The sequence below is a fragment of the Cyanistes caeruleus genome, chromosome 9 (genome assembly GCF_971803275.1).
Source record: "Cyanistes caeruleus chromosome 9, bCyaCae1.hap1.1, whole genome shotgun sequence".
Lineage (NCBI taxonomy): Eukaryota > Metazoa > Chordata > Aves > Passeriformes > Paridae > Cyanistes > Cyanistes caeruleus.
In genome coordinates, this window is record NC_141709.1 from 13,555,855 (window position 1) to 13,574,653 (window position 18,799).

The window sequence follows — 18,799 nt, forward strand, 5'->3', positions numbered from 1 at the left end:
TTTGGTACAGAAGAGCAGCTTTGGCAGGGCTCCCATAACCAGCATGAAACAAAATTTGTAGACATCAACCTCACTGGAAAGCAAACGAACAGGCCACCAAACTCATTATCCCCTGATGGATTCTCAACCAAAATAACAAAGAACCCTTTATAATAAAAATGAGTGTGTCTTCAATCCAGGAAACTGCACCACAGTGAGACAGGGCTAGCAGCAATCCCTCCTATATTCACTTGCCACTTGGTATACATAAGAGCTGTCACCCTTGATGTGTTGATAATGTTTGACATGGGAAACATCCGTGGTTAGTTCTGGTTAGTTTTCCAGCCCCCAGAACTAGGCAGAGCTTGAAAGCTTCACTGTCTTAATGAGGATCAGTGTGCATTTCAGCTCTCTGTGTCTGATGAGGGGCATGAGCAACAAATTCTTCCTCAACACACCTACTGTGTGGCTGCACATGGAAAACACCCATTGGTTTCCACTGGTTGTATATTGGTAGTATAGGTCTTTCATTGAGAAAACAGAATTTCCATGTTCTCGTCACACTTTTCAGACTGTCAAATTGTAGTGGTTTTTGTTCCACTCCCCTTCAGTTCTCTTAGTCCACTTGTTCTTTCCTGACTTTAACCAAGCCCAAGTTACTCCAATTCCTATGCACCAACCTACCCAACCTATCAAAGTATCAGCATCACCTCAGTATCAGCAAGAACAAACTCTTACTAAAGACCAATCAGAATACTTGCCTGCTCTTAGGGAAGAGATTCCTTCCTTAACCTCCCTATTTTAACTTACACCAAGTCTTACAAAGAGGTCAAGAGCAAAGAGTAAATCTTTGAGTACAAGAGCATTTATTTTCATCTGAAAAGCATAAGCAAGCACTGGAAATGTGCCCAAATGGAAATACCTCACACAGAGTTTGTCAGTCAAAAGCTACATTCTATTTCATTGTTTTCTAAAAGGTCAGCAGCATTTGACAATAATCTTCCAGACTACTGTTAAGATGAAGAATTAAATTTACCTGAGATTCATAAGGGAAGAAAGAAATGTTGATCTCCTTGCATTTTTTTATGGATTTTGCACATGAAGCCTTAATTTTATTGAAGAGGCTGTCAGGACAAACTAGGAAAAGAAGGAGACTCTTAAGTATAAATAATTTGTACTATTCCAGCAGTTAGCTCACTTATAAGCATGCAGTATTCAGAGCAGAAAATTCTAAATTAAGACCCAATTAACCATAAAATACAAAAAAAAATTGCCTACTCTTCCTAAAGTGAAATAGATCTTATAATCAATGTTGTTTGAGATTTTTTTTGAGAAGCTCCACCGCTCAATTTATACCAGCTTTTTGCATGCAAAAAGGTTGTTGAATACTCATTAGCAGTCTGCAACTGAAGTATGTTGATTTTATCAAAATTAATGTTTCTGCTAGTCCTTGTCATGTAGGTGAGAAAAAAACATTTCCCAAGGTACCAGAAGAAATCATGTGTACATATATAAGAGAAAAATACAGAAATATGGAATTTAATTATAGATGCCTAAGGTACTCCACCACACTTCCAGGCTACATTGGATCCCAGTCTAGAAACTGAATTTAAGGAATACATGGATAACACGAATACTACACAGACTTGGAAGTGATGGACTTATTTCTCTAACTCAAGAGCAATTCCTCTCAACAGGAAAAGTTTTGGCAAGTATTCAAACTGAAAGCTTGCCCACTTGCAACCAAGGAGCATACAGCAAGACAGCAGTACTTTTCCAGAACAGTAACTGCTGCTTCAGCGTGAAATTAAACAAGAAACCAAGAATTTGGATAGTAATTTAATACTGCCTTCAGAATATCCAGTAGCAGATATGCACAGTCCACAAAGACAGGCACATCTGAGTCTCTGCCTTTAGCAGCACATTTGGGTTCTTTATTTTCCCCTCTTTACATGCCCTTTTAGTCACACTGACTGACTGCAAGGGCATGTGCAGTCACATTAACCCCATTCCCAATAATTGCCTCTGCTACGCAATTTATGTCACACATGCAAGGGCTCAGCAGGCCCCTTCTTTCAGGGAAGGAAAAAAGCTGTCTCACTTCAGGAACTACCTGAAGCAACCAATTACTAACGCTGTTCTTGCGGAAAGTCCTCATGCAGCTATGTTTTCAATACTATTTTGTTTATGTAGAGACACATAGTTTGACTTGAATTGTCTTCCCCCACACTCTAACACAGGAGAAGATTGGAATATTTAAAAATTAAAAGACTACATTACCCAAATCAAAAACAGAGGTGGAAAACAATCAAGAATGTTTGGTAATTTGTGAAAGAAATTACTATTGCCACACAGCATGGTGACCACAGCCTGGCAACCCAGATATATGTTAATTACTTGAGTTTCAAACCTTCTTGAGAGAAACAGGGCCCAAACTTTTCACTTACTCAACTATAAACAAGAGAAGTGAGCAGCTTACTTATTTACCCATATAAAGTTACTAAACTAAAACCCAAAAGCTTACTTACAGTCAGTGAAATACACGTATGCTGCTTTGTATCTGCTGGATGATTTAGTGATGAAGTCATCAATCAGTCCATCTACAGACTTATGGGGGCAAGGAGGAAAAATAAAAAACCATCATGCCAGTGTTTCGCCTTTCTACACACACCAGACAAAGCTTCTCCCTCCTCTCCTCCCACCCTATTACCAAGACCCACTTGGGAATACTGCAATTCAACATATAAGAAAACACTGAAGTTTATGATTTTTAATTCCAGATCAAGAATAACAAGCAGTTACAGATGGTCAGTCATGCACCAAGCTCATTTCAGGAAGCACACACATCACAGTACTTGCATAATTTTCCAGCTGTAACAGTGCTGAGATATATTCTCACAAGAATTTTTAGGAAGTAACAGTAATCTCTTATTAGAGCCATTACTTTGAACTCTATTTTTCAGTGTATTGCATCATTATGTGATACAACATCTCTTTCAGTGGGGTTACAACTGCTAAGCAATGACAGAGTGCCTACATTGACCACAAGGTACATGTTTGCAATGTATTACATGGTGGCACTCCATCGGCTTTTCATCTTGGGACATGAGGCATCACACAGAGGAGTATCAGAAAATGCAGAAGTTAATTACAGCATAGCTGTACACAGTAAATAAACATTCTAAAATAAGGTTACTTTTTTTCTGTATGAAAGATCTTGCGACACTTTAAAATACTAACCTTTTTGGTGGGAGTTATTAAATATATTGCCTTCATGTGTGGGACAGGCTCACGGTCTTTATATACATTCTCCACCACTATAAAGTAAGAAATACTACATTTTTATAATTAGGAACATTATGCATCTTTAAGGAAAATACTGCACATATTTTAATACAGAGTTGATAAAAATAAAGCAACAGCAGTCAAGTTGTCCACAATACTAGAGGTAAGGATGTACCTTCTGCCAAGAGCCTTGATTTATTTCTTTGTTATTTTAGATACAGAAGGTTACCACAAGGCTTTCTCAACTCTCAGTCTAGTGACAACTAAAGTTGTAGGAATAAATTCCTCCTAGGTATTCTACATTCCTACAACAGAACAGCACTGCAAACATACTCCAACTACAGGGCCCATTACGAACTCTCTTGGCAAGATTGTTTTTTTTCCAGCACACTGAAGGAGAGGGAGAAACTATGCAGGGCATCATTTTGGACTACAGCCTCTTCTGTCCTTTGTTTATTTCCTGGGCAATTACTCTCTCTCAACATAATTGCAGGCACAAATGAAGACATTTTCAGCAAATCAGCTTCACTCATCTCTTGTTTTTCTCTGTTTAACAAAGTCATTACTGTATAGTGTTACAGTACACTAGAGAATGCAGAGATTCTTGTGGCTCAAAAGTTTTATAAGGGAGGAACAAGAAAGATAAGTAATGTCAGACATCTGGATGTGGGAAGACAGGTTCTTTTCAGCAGTTTGCCCACTAAAAATAAAAGGTTTCTTCTTGATGAAGAGGATACATGCTCACCAAAAGTTTCTCACGAAGGATAAGTAGCACTTACAATTTAAAACACACACCAAAAAGCAAAATTGCCAGAGCTCTACTATTATATTTCCAGAATAATCATGTTATGCTGAATAACTGGTACAAGAACAGTATTGTGGAATAAATAACTAAGTCTAAACAATGCTCTCTTACACAGGCATTTCTGAAAATCTAGACCTAAAGCTAATTAAAACCAGTTCATTTACATTTTGGGAATTTATTTCAATTTCAGAAATAGCCATCAGCAAAAAAACACCCATTCCCACCTCCCAAAAAAATCCACCAAAAATCCCAAACCAAAAACCACCACAACAACCAAACAAAAAAAAAAGTAAAAGGACAAAAACCACCAAAAAAACCCAATCGAACAAAAAAACTCTTAGAGCAATCTTTAGAAAAAAATTATTTTAAAGGGGGATTTGAGCTTTCAGACACAGAAACATTTGTTTTTTTCATTAAAAAAAAAAAAAAAAAATCCCAACTGAGTAACTACTGTAGAAGCCTGAAAGTCTACTATTCTAATACCCCATAGCTACTTGTCTTCATCAGCCAAATAAAGACCATTTCTTGCAAAGGTACTATCAATTTAATCCATTTCAGTCTTTCCCTTTTTCTTACCAAGATATTTCCACTGGTGTATTAATAAGAATTATGCTTACCTGTGATACCCTCTGCCAGTAGATCAGTCATTTTGCAGCACAGTGACAGTAATTTAGTAGTGTAATCATCTAAAAGCATTATCTAAACATATTTAAAGAAAATACACAAGTATTTAGATAAATTAATCAGCTATATTAAACCCATGTCATTTCCTTAACAGCTTGGCATAGAAGTTTGAAGCTAAAGCTATTTTATTACTGTGTTTTTCATTACCTGCATACACTAACATTGCAGGGGGAAATTAATCTCAGAAGACAGCTCCTAATGTACAGGATTTCCAAAGATGCGGACAATCTTAAATAAGTGCTTTGTTCCCTGTACATACTAGAAAGTATTTTGAAAGTTTCACTTGGACACAAGTCTTTTGAATTCCTGCTAATTTACCACATGGCCTGCTCAAATATATCTGTATTTATTTTAAAACTGTTTTATAGCTTAAGCAGTTCTAACAGGTATCATACTGCTGAATCCTGCTCCATATGTACTGCAGTGCAGTGTAAATTTTGAAATTAATAAAGTATAAGTCTTTCAAAAGGAAAGTGAAGATAAACACAGTTTGTAATTTTCCTTCACAACTAATAAAAAAAGAGAGACTACTAACCATTTGTTCTTCCTGTATTAGCCTCTAGATTTTCCAATATGTATTATACAGAGATCTGAATTACCAAAGTAAAATCTATTACTTCTATTACAAAAGTGAAAATGCCAGCCACTAATTTTATGTATTTGTTCTTTACTCAGCAATACAGATTTCTTGTTCAATAATGACAGAATTCTTATAAAAAATTTAACAAAATTGTACCTTCCATTCTTCCTCTTTGCTAAAGTCATCAAACACTGCTGATTTCAGCTCTGAAAAAAGAAACAGCTTAGCAGTTAGGGGAATCAAATCATTACTAAGAAAGAAAAAAAAAAAATTCATCCATTTAGATTCCTAAGTTCAGAGCCCTAAAAAGAAAAATAGAAAAAAAAACATCCTGATAAATACCAGCACAGAATTCTTCACCACAAACTATCCCTGCCTATTTCTAGGTCTATAAATGGGTGTAATAACTCTTTAACCACATGAAAATTTGACTAACATTCGTATTTTCTGAGAACACTCTTGCCAATCAAGTAGTCATTAGCATTACATAGTATTCCTTTTAATAAGCTGAGTGCTTAACAATCCTGTCCAAAATCTCAAATATTGTATTTTTTCTATAATATTTGCCTATAAAAGACACCAGAACATAAAAATGCATAGTTCAGTTGTCTTGAACTTCATTTCCGCAATTAAAATACAGAAGTCAGTTTTCTCCCATAATAAAACGAAAGTTTATTCCAAGCTAACAGCCAGACACCACGTACTTGCCCCTGCACTATTCCAGCTGTTATTTATTATGCCCTCAACATGCAGCTGCTTCAACCAAATAATTGGCTTACAACGGTTTACAGGCTCTCAAAATAATTATTCTGCAAGCATTCTACACACACCAAAACCAAACCCAGGTTAGCACTCTATTCTTGCTCAGGCTTTCACTTCCTTCTCACAGATTTTATACCAGTCATACACACTAACTACCCTTCAGATTTTGTCTTCTCTGAATACATTCAATTAGTTTACAAAGCCTTTTCTTCTTCTACCTTTACTTCACCATCTAGAAAAGAACTATAGATAACACTGACAGAACACCAGGCTGACAAGTCCCTGTGTGGGGGGAAAAAAAAAAAAGCAAACCACACCTTGGCAAAATTAATGACCCGTTTATAACACACTTCCTGAAGAAAGGACTTAAGCAAGTACTACAAAAAAACAGAATTGCAGAAATGCTGAATCACTTACAAGAATTAATATAGCTATCTATGGCTAGGTAAGAACTTATTATACAAGTCTACAAAACAATTTAAAGTTGGAGGAAAAAAACCCAAACAGAATTCCTTGTGGAAAGGACTTCATATAGAGATTAACTATATACAGCAGCTCTCATTTCATGATTTTATCCACAGGAGAGAGCAACTGTCTCCTAAGGTAGCTTTCTCTGTCCTCATAACTGTGAGCTTAACTGACAACAAACTTGTGTGAATTAACTTTTCCACACATTTCTGCTTCAATTCCATACACCACAGGTGTAACTTCTATGCCTATTTACAGAGCAGGAACAAGATACACATTGACACAAGCTGCTACATAAAGCATCAGCACCACTATTTTCAGACAAATCTGCCTTAATAAAAACCCCAGTTTACATGTTTGCTGAAACATTAGGAAGTAGCAGTTTATGACCTTCAATCACTCATTTAAAAAAGTGCCAGACAACATCTAAAACTTAGTTTGATTTTCATTGCTGTAGTCTTGGAAAGACAAAAGGAGTTAACTGACTAACAAAGCATTCATTTCAGAAGTTCCTCTTAACTAAGCTTGAAATAAAAATATTTTATTATTCACATGGCTTCACTGTCACTCTAATCTTTGTTCCTCACATTTTTAAAAGTCTTGATGGCCCTTAATGACACACTCATGCTTTGATCAAATTATTCCCTTTTAAGGTCCAAGTCTTCTATAAAATATTTCAGGACAAAACATTGGCTTTACAGTCACAGGCACAAAAAACAGAGTAAGGCAGCAGGATAAGCAAAGCAGCAAAAGTGGGGATTTCTAAAGGTTAAGTTTTAAACGAAGGTATCTCGTTCATACAGGCAGGGGTACAGGTGCCAGCAATTGAGGAATGAAAAAGAGGAACAGTCTGCTTTTCACATGTAGTGACACAAACAAACAGCTTTCAGGTGGAAGCAGAGGAGAAAAATGAAAACAAGACGGCAGCAGGACCTCCCCATTTCAATGACAGTCGCCAGGCTGGCTGAGCAGCTCGTGGAGTCACAACCTCAGTACAATTAAGCTCGGGATGAGATGGCTGCCAATGCCTTTTCCCCAAAGGTCTCACGCTACCTGAAATACTGTAAGTCTTTCTACTCCAGCAACGAAGGGAGCAGTTACAACTTCATTTTCTGTAATATACACCAGCAGAACCCGCTCCAAAACACGGAGATAAATATCTGCAGTTCATTTCTAAGACTATCTGGGAACACATTCAGCTTTTTCTACTGAAAACCGTGAAGCCAAACACAAAGTGGGAAGTGCCGCTCCGTGAGAGAGAGGAGAGAGCCCCTTCTGGAAACAGAGCACTCCCAAAAAGTAGCAGCTCGGAGGTAACAGAGAAGTACTTAAAGAGCTAACTTAAGTTTAGACTCTTCAAGAGCCCGTCAGGCGGGCTGTAGCCTGCAGAGTTCACCCTTATCTCGGAAAAGAGCACAAGCGTCTCTTTGCAGGGCTGTCACTGCGGACACCCGCGGCAACGGGGCAGCCACTCCCCACCGGCGCGCCGAGTCACCACCTGTAATAGGCGTCAGAAGCCACCACCCACAGCCTCCGCCGGACACCGGCTGCCCACAGAACCGCCCGGGCCCGACCCCAACCCCGCTCGGCCGCCTCAGCTCCGATACGCAGCGCAGCTCCGGCCGCGTCGGGAGCGGCCTCGGACCTCACCTTTGTGGGCACCCCCGACCCCACACACGAGGCTACGCGGAGCCGGCGCCTCAGCGGCGGAGGCTTCTGTCCGGTCAGCGCCCACTGAACGGCCCCAGGGCGCTCCCGCCGCAGGGACGGGGAAGGAGCCCCACAGTCACTTACTCTGCCACACGAAGCTTTTCAGCCCCCGCACCGCCGGCGCCATCTTGCTGCCAGCCCCGCCTGGCAGCGCTGCCTTCCCCTCCCTCTTCAGGGGCGGTGGCCGAGGGCGCAGCCCGATCCCGGGCGGGGCGGCTCCTGCCGGCCGGGATCAGCCCCTCAGGAGCCCGGACCAGCCCGCCACGAGCCGGCCCTCTTCGTCGGCCGCCATGGGGTCCAAAACTCCGACTGGGGAAGTGCCCGGTGAGGAGGGCTCGCCCCCTGAGGAAGGAGCCTCCTGCTGCTCAGGTGAGCCCGGGACGGCGGGAGCCGCTCCCGACCCCCAAGGCGGCCCCTGGCGAGTTGTGTGGAGCAGAGGAGCTGGAGACCGCCCGGCCGGGGTGGCTGCCGAAACCTGCCCTAGTCCCGGATCCCCTCGAGGGAAAACCGGGGGCTCCCTCACGAAAACGGCCCCTAGGCTCCCGCTGGCATGCATGTAATCCACCAAGGAAAACACTGGCCGATCGTAGAACGATAGCGGCTGTTGACGCCTATAATCGCCTGTCAGTTTGAAGGCATAGAGTCGTGTTCTCAAAGGGGAGCCAGCAGCTGGAACAAATATGAAGGAATGAGAGGAAAATTTCTCTTTCCGCAACTCCAGGAATGAGGAAGAATAGTTAGTTCCCAGTCTCTATGGCGGTGTGCCATTCAAAGAGGAGTACGATGATGGCATTGTTCCCGACAGAAAAGAAGATCCTTGTCAGTGGGCAATAGACAATAAGCCGAAGAACAAATTCCGTTTAGCTTAATTATTTCATGAGTCTTGTATAAACCATACAGAATCTGCACCCTATAGCAGAAGGGAGAAGACCCCCCCACCAGCCGTGCGGCCAGAAGCCGAGTGCTGTGGTAAGCCCGTGTCACCAGGGTTTGGTGGCCGCTGTCCAGCTGTGGTCCTGCAGGGAGGAGCGGCCAGCCCAGCGCGACCTCCTCTCCCCCGGGGAGTGCGCCTGCAGTGACAGCACCGCTGGGAAACAGCGCTGGCCATCGGCCCCAGCTCGCCCCCGTGTGAGGCTGGAACGAAGCTCGGGCAAGATGTGCAGTGCAAAAAGTAAAACACTGGCGTTTACTGGAGTGCTTCTCGGCTGCCTGGAAATGGTGAGTGAGACTTGCTGTAAAGCTACTTCTAGCGATGATACTGTATTCTTCGGAAAAACAAATTAAAAGGTAGGGTGGAGCATTATCAGACATCCGCTTCCACACTGGCATTTCGTTACTATGATAGTGTTGCATTGTTTACATATGACTGAAAAATACTTCCAAAGTGTATCAACAACTGCAAACGGGATTAATAGGCAGGTTCAGAGGGGAAAATGCAGAAGCAGTACAATCTGCATACCTGTACCAAATCTCATTAGTTGTGCATTCTTTCCATGCTTAAATAATCTTAGCAAACACATCATAGCATAAAATGTGTTCATAAACATAGTATTTTAGGTTGTTGTTACTAACATTCTTAGATTTTTAAATTTCAAAATAAAATATGTAATAAAATATGTAATAAAATAAAATTATTTTTCTAATTTTGTTATATCTTCCTTTTCAGATATTTTCAGCAAACACAGGTAAATATTCAAAATTTTTTTTGTGTTTTGCCTGCCTATTTTTGAATGGGTCTGAAGAGAACACCCACTTGTGATTTTTAATAAAATATTGTGTAAGTTCTAGCAGCTTTATAAACAAAAATTGTTTTTCATGTTTGATTTAGGCTTAAGAAATTACATTGATGTCTTTATAAATTTTTTATCTCATTTTTAGGGGTCACAATTCTGTTGGACACTAATGCAAATATTCAGACTTGTGCCTTGGTACAAGTGTGAACCAGGCGGAACACTCAGATGAACAAATTCTGCTGTTCACTACATAGCTCTGGTACAAAAGGGATTCACACTGTCCCATATTTGAAACCAATTAATTGTTGTATATTTTAATAATTTAAGAAAACCCAACACATGAAACATCAAAAGAAAACTCCATCACATTCCCTCAAAAATAAACAAAAATCAAACAAAAACAAAACAACAAAACACACCAGAAGAAGCACAATCTCCTATGCACAAGTATTTCCAATGTTTTAGAATTTAATACACAGCTACTCAACTAAGCATTAACATCTGCTCTTAGTCCCAAACACTTTCTTATCAGTTACAGTCAGACACCCTCTTTTGCCCCATTTGTAAAAATGGTCCCAGCTATTCTGTCTAACCATGCCTATGGAACATTTGCAGCTGAGTCTTTCAAATTGTGGAGCAAAATAGTGTACTACATATTTTTTTAGTTTGTTTTAAAATATTGTCTTTGATAACAATTCATAAAAATTTCTGTGCAAGAAATCCTTATCCAGGTCTAAGACTTGCCTAACAGTCAAGTAGAGAATATATAGCAGATAGATGTTAGCACTTAGCTGAGCAGCTGTGTATAATACTTGCTCAGGTCTCCCGAATCCCACATGAACTGCCTTGCTATGAACGAGTTTGCCTCAAGATACCTACTGTGTCCCAAATACTTGTACATTCCTTTTCTTAATTTTATGTGGGATGTACCTTCATTTTATCTTTTTTCTCTTCTAGTGAGTGTTTCGCAGCCTTGCAATATATGTAATTGCTTTATAAATGCTGATTTTAGTATGAAAATCCTGACTTCTGAACATAAATTACTCGTGGTTAAAAAATACAGTGTATGGTTAGTTTTGTAAGAACTCTTTCTGAATGACAGAGCATAACACCAAAGCATTGTTACAATATTTGATTTGTCATGTTATTGAATACCTAAGTATATCTGCTCTGATCAAGGGGTTAGGTGAGTTCCTGTGATGCCTTCCAGATTAGATTGTGTGTTGCTTTGATACAGAAATGCCTATGGTTCAACATCCTATTTCAGACTGCTTTGTATAAACATGCACTTTTTCTCTGTATATATTGCTTAAGTTAGTAATATAGTTAATTTGTTTTAAGGGAGAACCTCTCAGTGCAATGTAGTTTAAATAATGGTCTTAAAATAATGATTTCAGAGTATGAGAGTATTTCTATGGAAAGATGAAATTTTCTAGACTATCACAAGATTCTGTGTATTTTGTTAATGTTCACTTAAAGTCCATTTAACTTAAATTTTAATCATTCATAGAAAGTGTAGACTATTTGTCCTACATTTTGTCTCTGTGAAATGTTCAGAAGATGCAGCATCCCACGGGACTGTGTTTTCCAACTTCATTATCTCTATCATTATTTCCACTTTAGCTCCAGATACACCTGTTATTGACCAAGCTTATTCAAAACTTAGCAACAGTATCACAGTGGAATGGAGAGCAGTACCTGGGGCTAATAATTACATGCTGACTGCACAAGATGGAGATTCCTTTGTTGAAACTATAGTAAAAAATTCTCCAGGCACAGTGACGGGACTGAAGCCTGCCACCTTGTACCGAATCACAGTCAGATCTATAAATTCGGGAGGAAAAAGCCAGCCTTCACCTTTCAGAAAAGTAAAAACAGGTGGACTTTCAAAATCTTATTTAAAATTCTGTAATGTTGTTATTATAACATAAAGCATTCATGCATGTACGAATCCTGAATTATTATTATCTTTGTTTTAAATTGTACTGATCATTCTTCTTTCAGTTTTTGAGGACTAGAATTCAGCCATCTGACTTATTGACCAGGACAAAAGTCTGAATTAATGGTTTACTTTATGATGGTGCAGTAAGTTAAAAGTTCAGTTGGGAGTTCCACTAGAATTTGTATGAATATATGTATGTGATTTAAACAAAGGGCATAACTTGAAGGAATAGAAGAAATGAAGAAACAACCAAAAGTATAAAATAGTAGACAATGCAAAATATAGAGGACAGGAAATGCAGTGTCTTCTTGGTGATTTTCATTCTTCAACACATGCAGCCCTTCACACTTTCTGTACAACTTTTGTTCATTTCACAAAACATGCAATATAATAATTGATGCACCAAATCATTTTCCAAATTTATTCTGTTGTTCTTGCATTAATTATTTTTTCTGTCACTGAATTTGTCTCTCAGGGTTTGTGTTTGTTTTTTCTGTATATTTATTTCAGGTTTGGCCTACTGAAAAACCAAAAGCATAATTTGTTCTTTCTCAACAGTCTTGGCTGCTCCAATTCTGTCTGTTCATTCTCCGAGTTGTGACTCCATTGCAGTGAGCTGGAAAGCTGTGCATATGGCAGCTGGATTCTCTGTGTCACTCATGAGGTCAGATGGTTTGGGCAGAAAGCTGAAGCAGAACACCACCAATACTTCCTTGATATTTACAAATCTAGATCCAGGAACTCTCTATACTATCAGGGCTTACGCCTGGAATGCCAATGGGATGCCTGGAGATGATTTCACATATAACCAAAGTACAAGTAAGAAATCTGAAACCAAGTCAGCATTCCAAAAACAACACAGTAACAATATACCAGAAAGTATTTATGTGTATGTGCGATTGTATTATGTTTTTCAAAGATACATTGAGTAAATTTTCAGATCATGTTTTTGCGCCATCTCAAAGTTTACGAAAGGTCAGATAACATGGCTATATTTAGTGAACATTACTGATGCAATGATACAATTTACTGTCACTAAAGTTGTACTGAGGACAGGTCTGGATACATTACACAAGCTCAGACTGATTTTGAGGATTTTTCTAATTGTGAGAAGCAAATAAATAAGCAGGGAGTTTCAGCAGTGGCCAACTACAATTATTTCTTTTTTTAAATGTCATTTTGACATGAATGAGGGTAAGGTTTGCACCCAAAAAAAACCCCAAACATTTAATTTGCAAGTTGTGAAAGAAATCATATCTGTAGACCATAATCTAAGTTATATTTATGTGTTCCAAATTGATATACCATAGGTCCTAACGCACCAGTGGATGTTAAAGTAGCTTTCAGTAGTGGTGCTTTAAGAGCTGTTGTCTCTTGGATGCCATCAGAAGGAGCTCTAACTTACAGTGTCACAGTCTCCAGTGGACTCCTGAAACTGAGGTGTAACACATCTTCTGCCTCTTGCATGGTGCCATCCCTCCAGTGCGGCTCTGAATATTATGTGTCTGTCACAGCATACAATGATGCTGGATCCAGTGAACCTACTGATGCAGTGAGCTTAAAGACTAGTATGTGTCACTGATTCTTATGTAGTTTATGGCATTTTAATGTCTACTTCTTTAATTTCAAATATAAATTAGTTCATTGCAATTCACAGATGATTCTCAATTACTTCTGCTTTTGAACTTTGTCCATTAATTATGCCATATACTTTTCTATTGCAGGGGTAAGAGCCTAAATATTCTTCATATTTCTGTGACAAAAACTTGTGAACAAATTTGTGAGGAAATGGCATTAAGGACTGCCTCTGAGCATAGAACTGTTCTGGGCCACACCAAGCTGTTAGTAAGAAAGGGGATCAACAAAAGCACATTCAGCCAAAGTAACACCACTAGACTAAATTAAGAAACCATCAACCATATTCAAGAGAACTTGCTCAGTTCACCACTGAGCACCACTGCCATGTCAGAGATTGTTGTTTCCTGACCTGTTAGATGAGCTGCCCATGTAATCAAAATCTAAGCAATTCCTTTTTATTATATGTTACTTTAAATACACAACATTATTTACTTAGTCATTTGATGTAACCTGCCTCATTTTGACTTTTGATAGGAGTTAGATGAATGAGCAATTCTGTGGTGCATCCAACAGGATGAGAGAGCATTATGCAAGAGACAACTATTAAGCTGTGGGCTGTAATCTCAGCCAACACTGCTTCAGCTAGATCATGTATATTCAAATAGCAGCAAGCTGCACTTTATTGAACTAGAAAGAAAGTAAATGTTACTTAAACAAAAGCCATGGAGTTCACAGTTTAATGTGGCATTTTGGAATGCCAACAGAAAAGAAACCTAAGTAAAGGACAGTTCTACTCAGACACAGCCAGTAAACTTTATACAAAAGTATAAAGGATTTTCACATATAGAGGCTTTTGGATGCCAACTGCTATTCATGCTAGTATTCAAATTATCATCCAAACCTACTAATTGTGAGCACACACTGTGCCAGTTCCTTTCAAAATATTGTCTGGTGTCACTGTTTTTGTTCAGAGGGCTCCTTAAGCAGATGTTTCTGTAAAACAGAAAAATGGTAGCATCTGTTTTGTTCTGTAAAAATCAAACCCACTTGTTGTCTAAATATAAGCAATAACCTCTGTAAAGGCAGCTAAGTTGCTGTTCTCTCAATCATGACAGAGCAACTGTTCAAGCTGAGTAGAATAATCTATATGTCCCAGATTTTCCTTTATTCCCCAAGAGTATAACTTCAAGAAAGAAAAAAATAATTGCACTGAGAATTTTTTCTTTTTAATGTTTTTTTTTTTCCAGTTCCTTGTGCACCAGTAAACATATCAATTGAGGAGGATGAACCTGATCACTTGCTGGTTTCATGGTCTAGCGTCAGTTTGGGTCATTATTATGTGGTCTTTGTGAAGAGTGATGATGGCTTGGAAGTGCACTGCAACACATCATATACTCAATGCCATTTCCAGTCAGACTGTGGTTTCACTTATTTCATTAGTATCTTTGCATATAACAAGGCTGGGCAGAGTCCTTTAGGTGATGTATTCAATTACACTACTAGTAAGTAACCATGTATTCCTGCAAATTCACTTGGATCTTTTAACTGTATGGTAGAGCTGTTTGGACATTTTTATAGGAACATAACAACTTAAACTTCTATTTTTATTCAGGTTTTGGGTATAACACACAAAGGTCGGCAGAGAAAAAGAAACAGTTCACATTACAATTAACTTGCATAGTCAAGTGCAACGACATGCACACAAATGTGAAAACAGTTTAACAATTCACAATCATCAGGCAAGGACATATGAATAACACACAGACCTGGCATAACATTTGAACTCTAGTTCTGTCTGGGTGGTTTGTTTTTTTTTTTAGTTTTACCTCAGGAAGAGTGTACCAAAGTCTTCAACTTCCTCATAGGGAGTTTTCATACTTTGAAAATTAAAAAAAATATTAAGTTCAATGGGAAATTGAGAAGAACACTGTTATTTAACCTCTAGACTTTTAAATTTTAAACCAAGGATATATGTAATTCTGTATCTGACCTAAACACTAGTATGTCCTCTATTGATTTGGAAGGAGTGGCACCGAATTAATTTAAGAAGTAAATCTGGGGTTTATTAAACTGTTTGCACAGTTTTGGTCACCTTTGGAGAAGACATAAAGAAATGAAATAAGGCTCTTATTTGCACTACTTTTCCACTCGCATTCGGGTTTCCCTGTCTGCCTTTTCCGTTCACAGCTCCTTGTTGCCCCAGTGACTTCAGGGCCGTGTTCATGTCAAGCGACACGGTGCGGGTCACCTGGGCTCCTGTGCGAGGCGCTGACCTGTACGAGACCCGAGCAGCCAGCCGCAGCGGTGTGCTGCTCTGCAGGGACACAGCCACGGCCTGCACACTGTCGGCTCTGCAGTGCAGCACCCCCTACAACATCACCGTGTTCTCCTTCAGCGAGGCCCGCGGCAGCAACACCTCGTGTGCACCTCAGTACGTGGCAACAGGTAGTGTGATCACTCATTTTCCTTTAGCTGAAGAAATCATTATTATACACCCCAGTGATTCATGGATGAAAAGCATTACTGGAGTGCTAAGTTACTATTTAACTGTTTTACCGAGTTTAATGATAAAATTTTTTTTAAAACCCAAAAAACCCAGCAGCTCCAAAACTTTAAGTTCTTAAGAATACACTACAAGAAGGAAACTTACATCAAATTTGTATTGAAAGCTTTTGATAGCTCCAGTATTTTGAAAATTAGAATTACAATTTATTCCCAAAATCCTTATGTAATCTTTATGTTCTGTCACAATTTCTAAATTCTCACCAGGAGTAAAGCATATAAAAATAATATAATTTTCCAAAGTAATTTGTCAGTTCTAACTGGAATTTAATTTTCACATGTAACTTATTTAATATGCATAAACAATCTCTTTAAGTACTATTAATATGAAATATTTCAGCTCCCTGCAGTCCTGAAATAAAAAATATTTCAAAGGAGGGTCTGTCTGTAATCAGTGTGCAGTGGCAACCTAACAATGAAGAAGCTACATATGTTGTCACTGCCAGAGGAGAGGCTGGCCTTTGGCATTGTACAAGCACCAGGAATTCCTGTACCCTAATGGATCTTCCCTGTGGATCTGCTTTCTCTGTAAGTGCTATAGCAAGATCACCAGCAGGACAGAGCTTGCCAAGCTACAGTATCCCTTTAGAGACAGGTACGGGGAATTGTATATAGTTCAACATAGCAGTATAATAATAAAATAGTTCTATGACTCTATGGTTTTGGTTATTTTTTATTTACATTATGTGCACATTGTACTCTGTATTGCTGGATGTCCTTTTCGTAAACCTGTCTGTATATTTGTGTGTATGACAAGGAAAGGTCTTTTGGCAGTTGCCTCAGACTGAGGCCTTAGTGCAACCAATTATCTTCTGGCACAGCTAACTAAAATGTAATAACATAAGCTACTAATGTAATGCACAAGTTCCTTGTCAGCATTTTGATATTTAGCATTACCAGGAGAGGCAATGAGGTAATGTCCATGCCAACAAATAAGCAGTGTAAAGAACAGATTGAAGCACATCCTACCCACTATTCCTGCTATTCATTTGCTAATAGGTTTTGTCCTCTACCACCTCTCCAGACAATCCCCAGGCCCAGTACAGAGATTAATATGCACCAGGGTCTATATTTAACAGGCAGTTTGGCTGCAGTCATTTTACATTGTAGAAGAAGAGACTTTAAACAGAGACAGAACTGGACTGAGATATATGACTTGAGGGGTAGAGACACTCCCTGCTTAATTAAACTACAGATGTATTCTGATATTCTGATGAAAAATCTTAGTAATTTTTAGAATCTTGGTGAACAATCATTTTCTAATAATTCCAGGGTTCTAACCCACAGTTAGGGACAAACTCCTCTTATATTGATATTCTGTTTATTAGAGGCTTGCCAGCAGAGTAAAATATCTTTCAGCACGCTTGAAAAGTACACACTTCTTCATTCCTTTACTCTTGATCATGTACTATTCTACCTGCAACCCTCCAAATACTTTCCATTTTCCAGGTACAAAACAGAATTCTCTGTTTTTTGTTCTATTTCAGCTCCTTGTTGCCCTAATGACCTGATACTAACTCAAGTGACACAGTCTGTAACCAATATCAGCTGGTCTGTTGGGAGGGGTGCACAGACATATATAACAATACTGGAGTCTCCAAAAGGACAGGCAAAGTGTCACACACTTCAGACCTACTGTCTCCTGGGATGTATCACATGTGGCACCAACTATACAGTGTCTCTGAGAGCCATTACTGAGACTGGTTTGACATCCAGCTGCACCTATCAGGGATATTCTTCTAGTACGTAACGTGTAAATGCAACTGGGAAGAAAAACACTAGATACACAACATGTTTTGTGTGGTGTACCTCTCATAAAAATAACAGCTTAAATTCAACACACAGCTAATACACCTGCAGTTCCCTCTTTAAATAAACGCACTTCGGGTTATTTTCATATAATCAAGACCTGTTCTTATGACTGCCATCAGTTGGCCATATAAAGAAGTTCTAGTAATATTGCTCCAGAAACAGTTTTTTAATTTAAATTATGCTATGGCATAATTAAATTTTAGAGACTTCAAAAGGATTCTGGGCATTCTAAGGTAGGTCTTATGCCAGGTGAGAGCAACAATATTCCAACGTGTAAAACAATGACTGAATTTCAGCTCCATAAAATGACTCTAACTTTTCTCTCCTAGTTCAGTTCAAGAATTATTTTGGCTTTGTGAAATAATAATTTTCACCTTGAAATGCTGACAATCATAGTAATCTGGTTTAAACTGCACTCTAGAAATTTATAATACACATTGTGAGTTCACAAAATTTTCTCATTAATGTTTCTTACTTTTTCAGGTGCTTGCTGCCCTTCTGGGGTGAAGCTCTATAGACTCGGCAACAATGGCATCAGGGTGTTCTGGCAAGCTTCTGATGAAACAATAAACTACAATGCAAATTTACATGGCTCAAAGGGCAATTTCAGCTGTACCCCCAGCTCAGGTCTGAGTCACTGTGACATCACCAAGATACCTTGTGGGGATGTCTACACTGTGGTGGTAGCTCCAGTGACTGACAAGGGGCCGAAATTCACATTTTGTCCCAAGAAAATATATTCAGGTAGAATTTAAATTTCTTTGAATAATTTAGGTTTTTTTGGTCCATGCATGCTAGATGGCTAAAATGTAATCCAAAGTTATGTGGGTAAAGGTGGCACGGAATAGAACTTTTCTGCTTTAGTGTTGACTGCAGAGTACACTTTATGAGTGTAGTCT

At 38.9% G+C, this 18,799-nt stretch overlaps 2 protein-coding genes and 1 long non-coding RNA gene across 7 annotated transcripts in view; 1 reads left to right on the forward strand and 2 right to left on the reverse strand.

Annotated features, from left to right (window-relative positions):
- Positions 1–8,629, reverse strand: part of STXBP3 (syntaxin binding protein 3) — a 23,602-nt gene extending 14,973 nt beyond the window's left edge. Inside the window, exons 1-6 of one of the 2 annotated variants that reach the window (XM_023931988.2) lie at positions 8,358–8,629; positions 5,490–5,539; positions 4,687–4,768; positions 3,220–3,296; positions 2,508–2,586; positions 1,016–1,116 (exon numbers count right to left, since the gene is read on the reverse strand). In XM_023931988.2, coding sequence (XP_023787756.1) covers positions 1,016–1,116; positions 2,508–2,586; positions 3,220–3,296; positions 4,687–4,768; positions 5,490–5,539; positions 8,358–8,400 — 432 coding nt within the window. In that variant the 5' untranslated portion in view covers positions 8,401–8,629. Of the gene's footprint in view, positions 1–1,015; positions 1,117–2,507; positions 2,587–3,219; positions 3,297–4,686; positions 4,769–5,489; positions 5,540–8,213 lie in introns of both variants that reach the window. The other variant, XM_023931990.2, reaches the window with a different exon arrangement.
- The window catches only part of FNDC7 (fibronectin type III domain containing 7), an 18,290-nt gene continuing 7,886 nt past the window's right edge, over positions 8,396–18,799 (forward strand). Inside the window, exons 1-10 of one of the 4 annotated variants that reach the window (XM_023931983.2) lie at positions 8,396–9,491; positions 9,940–9,958; positions 11,630–11,884; positions 12,507–12,767; positions 13,259–13,516; positions 14,774–15,028; positions 15,714–15,971; positions 16,429–16,683; positions 17,576–17,830; positions 18,384–18,644. In XM_023931983.2, coding sequence (XP_023787751.2) covers positions 9,429–9,491; positions 9,940–9,958; positions 11,630–11,884; positions 12,507–12,767; positions 13,259–13,516; positions 14,774–15,028; positions 15,714–15,971; positions 16,429–16,683; positions 17,576–17,830; positions 18,384–18,644 — 2,140 coding nt within the window. In that variant the 5' untranslated portion in view covers positions 8,396–9,428. The remainder of the gene's footprint in view (positions 9,492–9,939; positions 9,959–11,629; positions 11,885–12,506; positions 12,768–13,258; positions 13,517–14,773; positions 15,029–15,713; positions 15,972–16,428; positions 16,684–17,575; positions 17,831–18,383; positions 18,645–18,799) is intronic. The other 3 variants (XM_086901710.1, XM_023931984.2, XM_023931987.2) reach the window with 3 other exon arrangements.
- Positions 15,096–18,466, reverse strand: LOC147651609 (uncharacterized). The gene is made up of 2 exons (XR_015290398.1): positions 18,376–18,466; positions 15,096–15,998 (listed from the first exon to the last, which is right to left on the reverse strand). It is a non-coding gene; the product is annotated as an uncharacterized LOC147651609 (long non-coding RNA).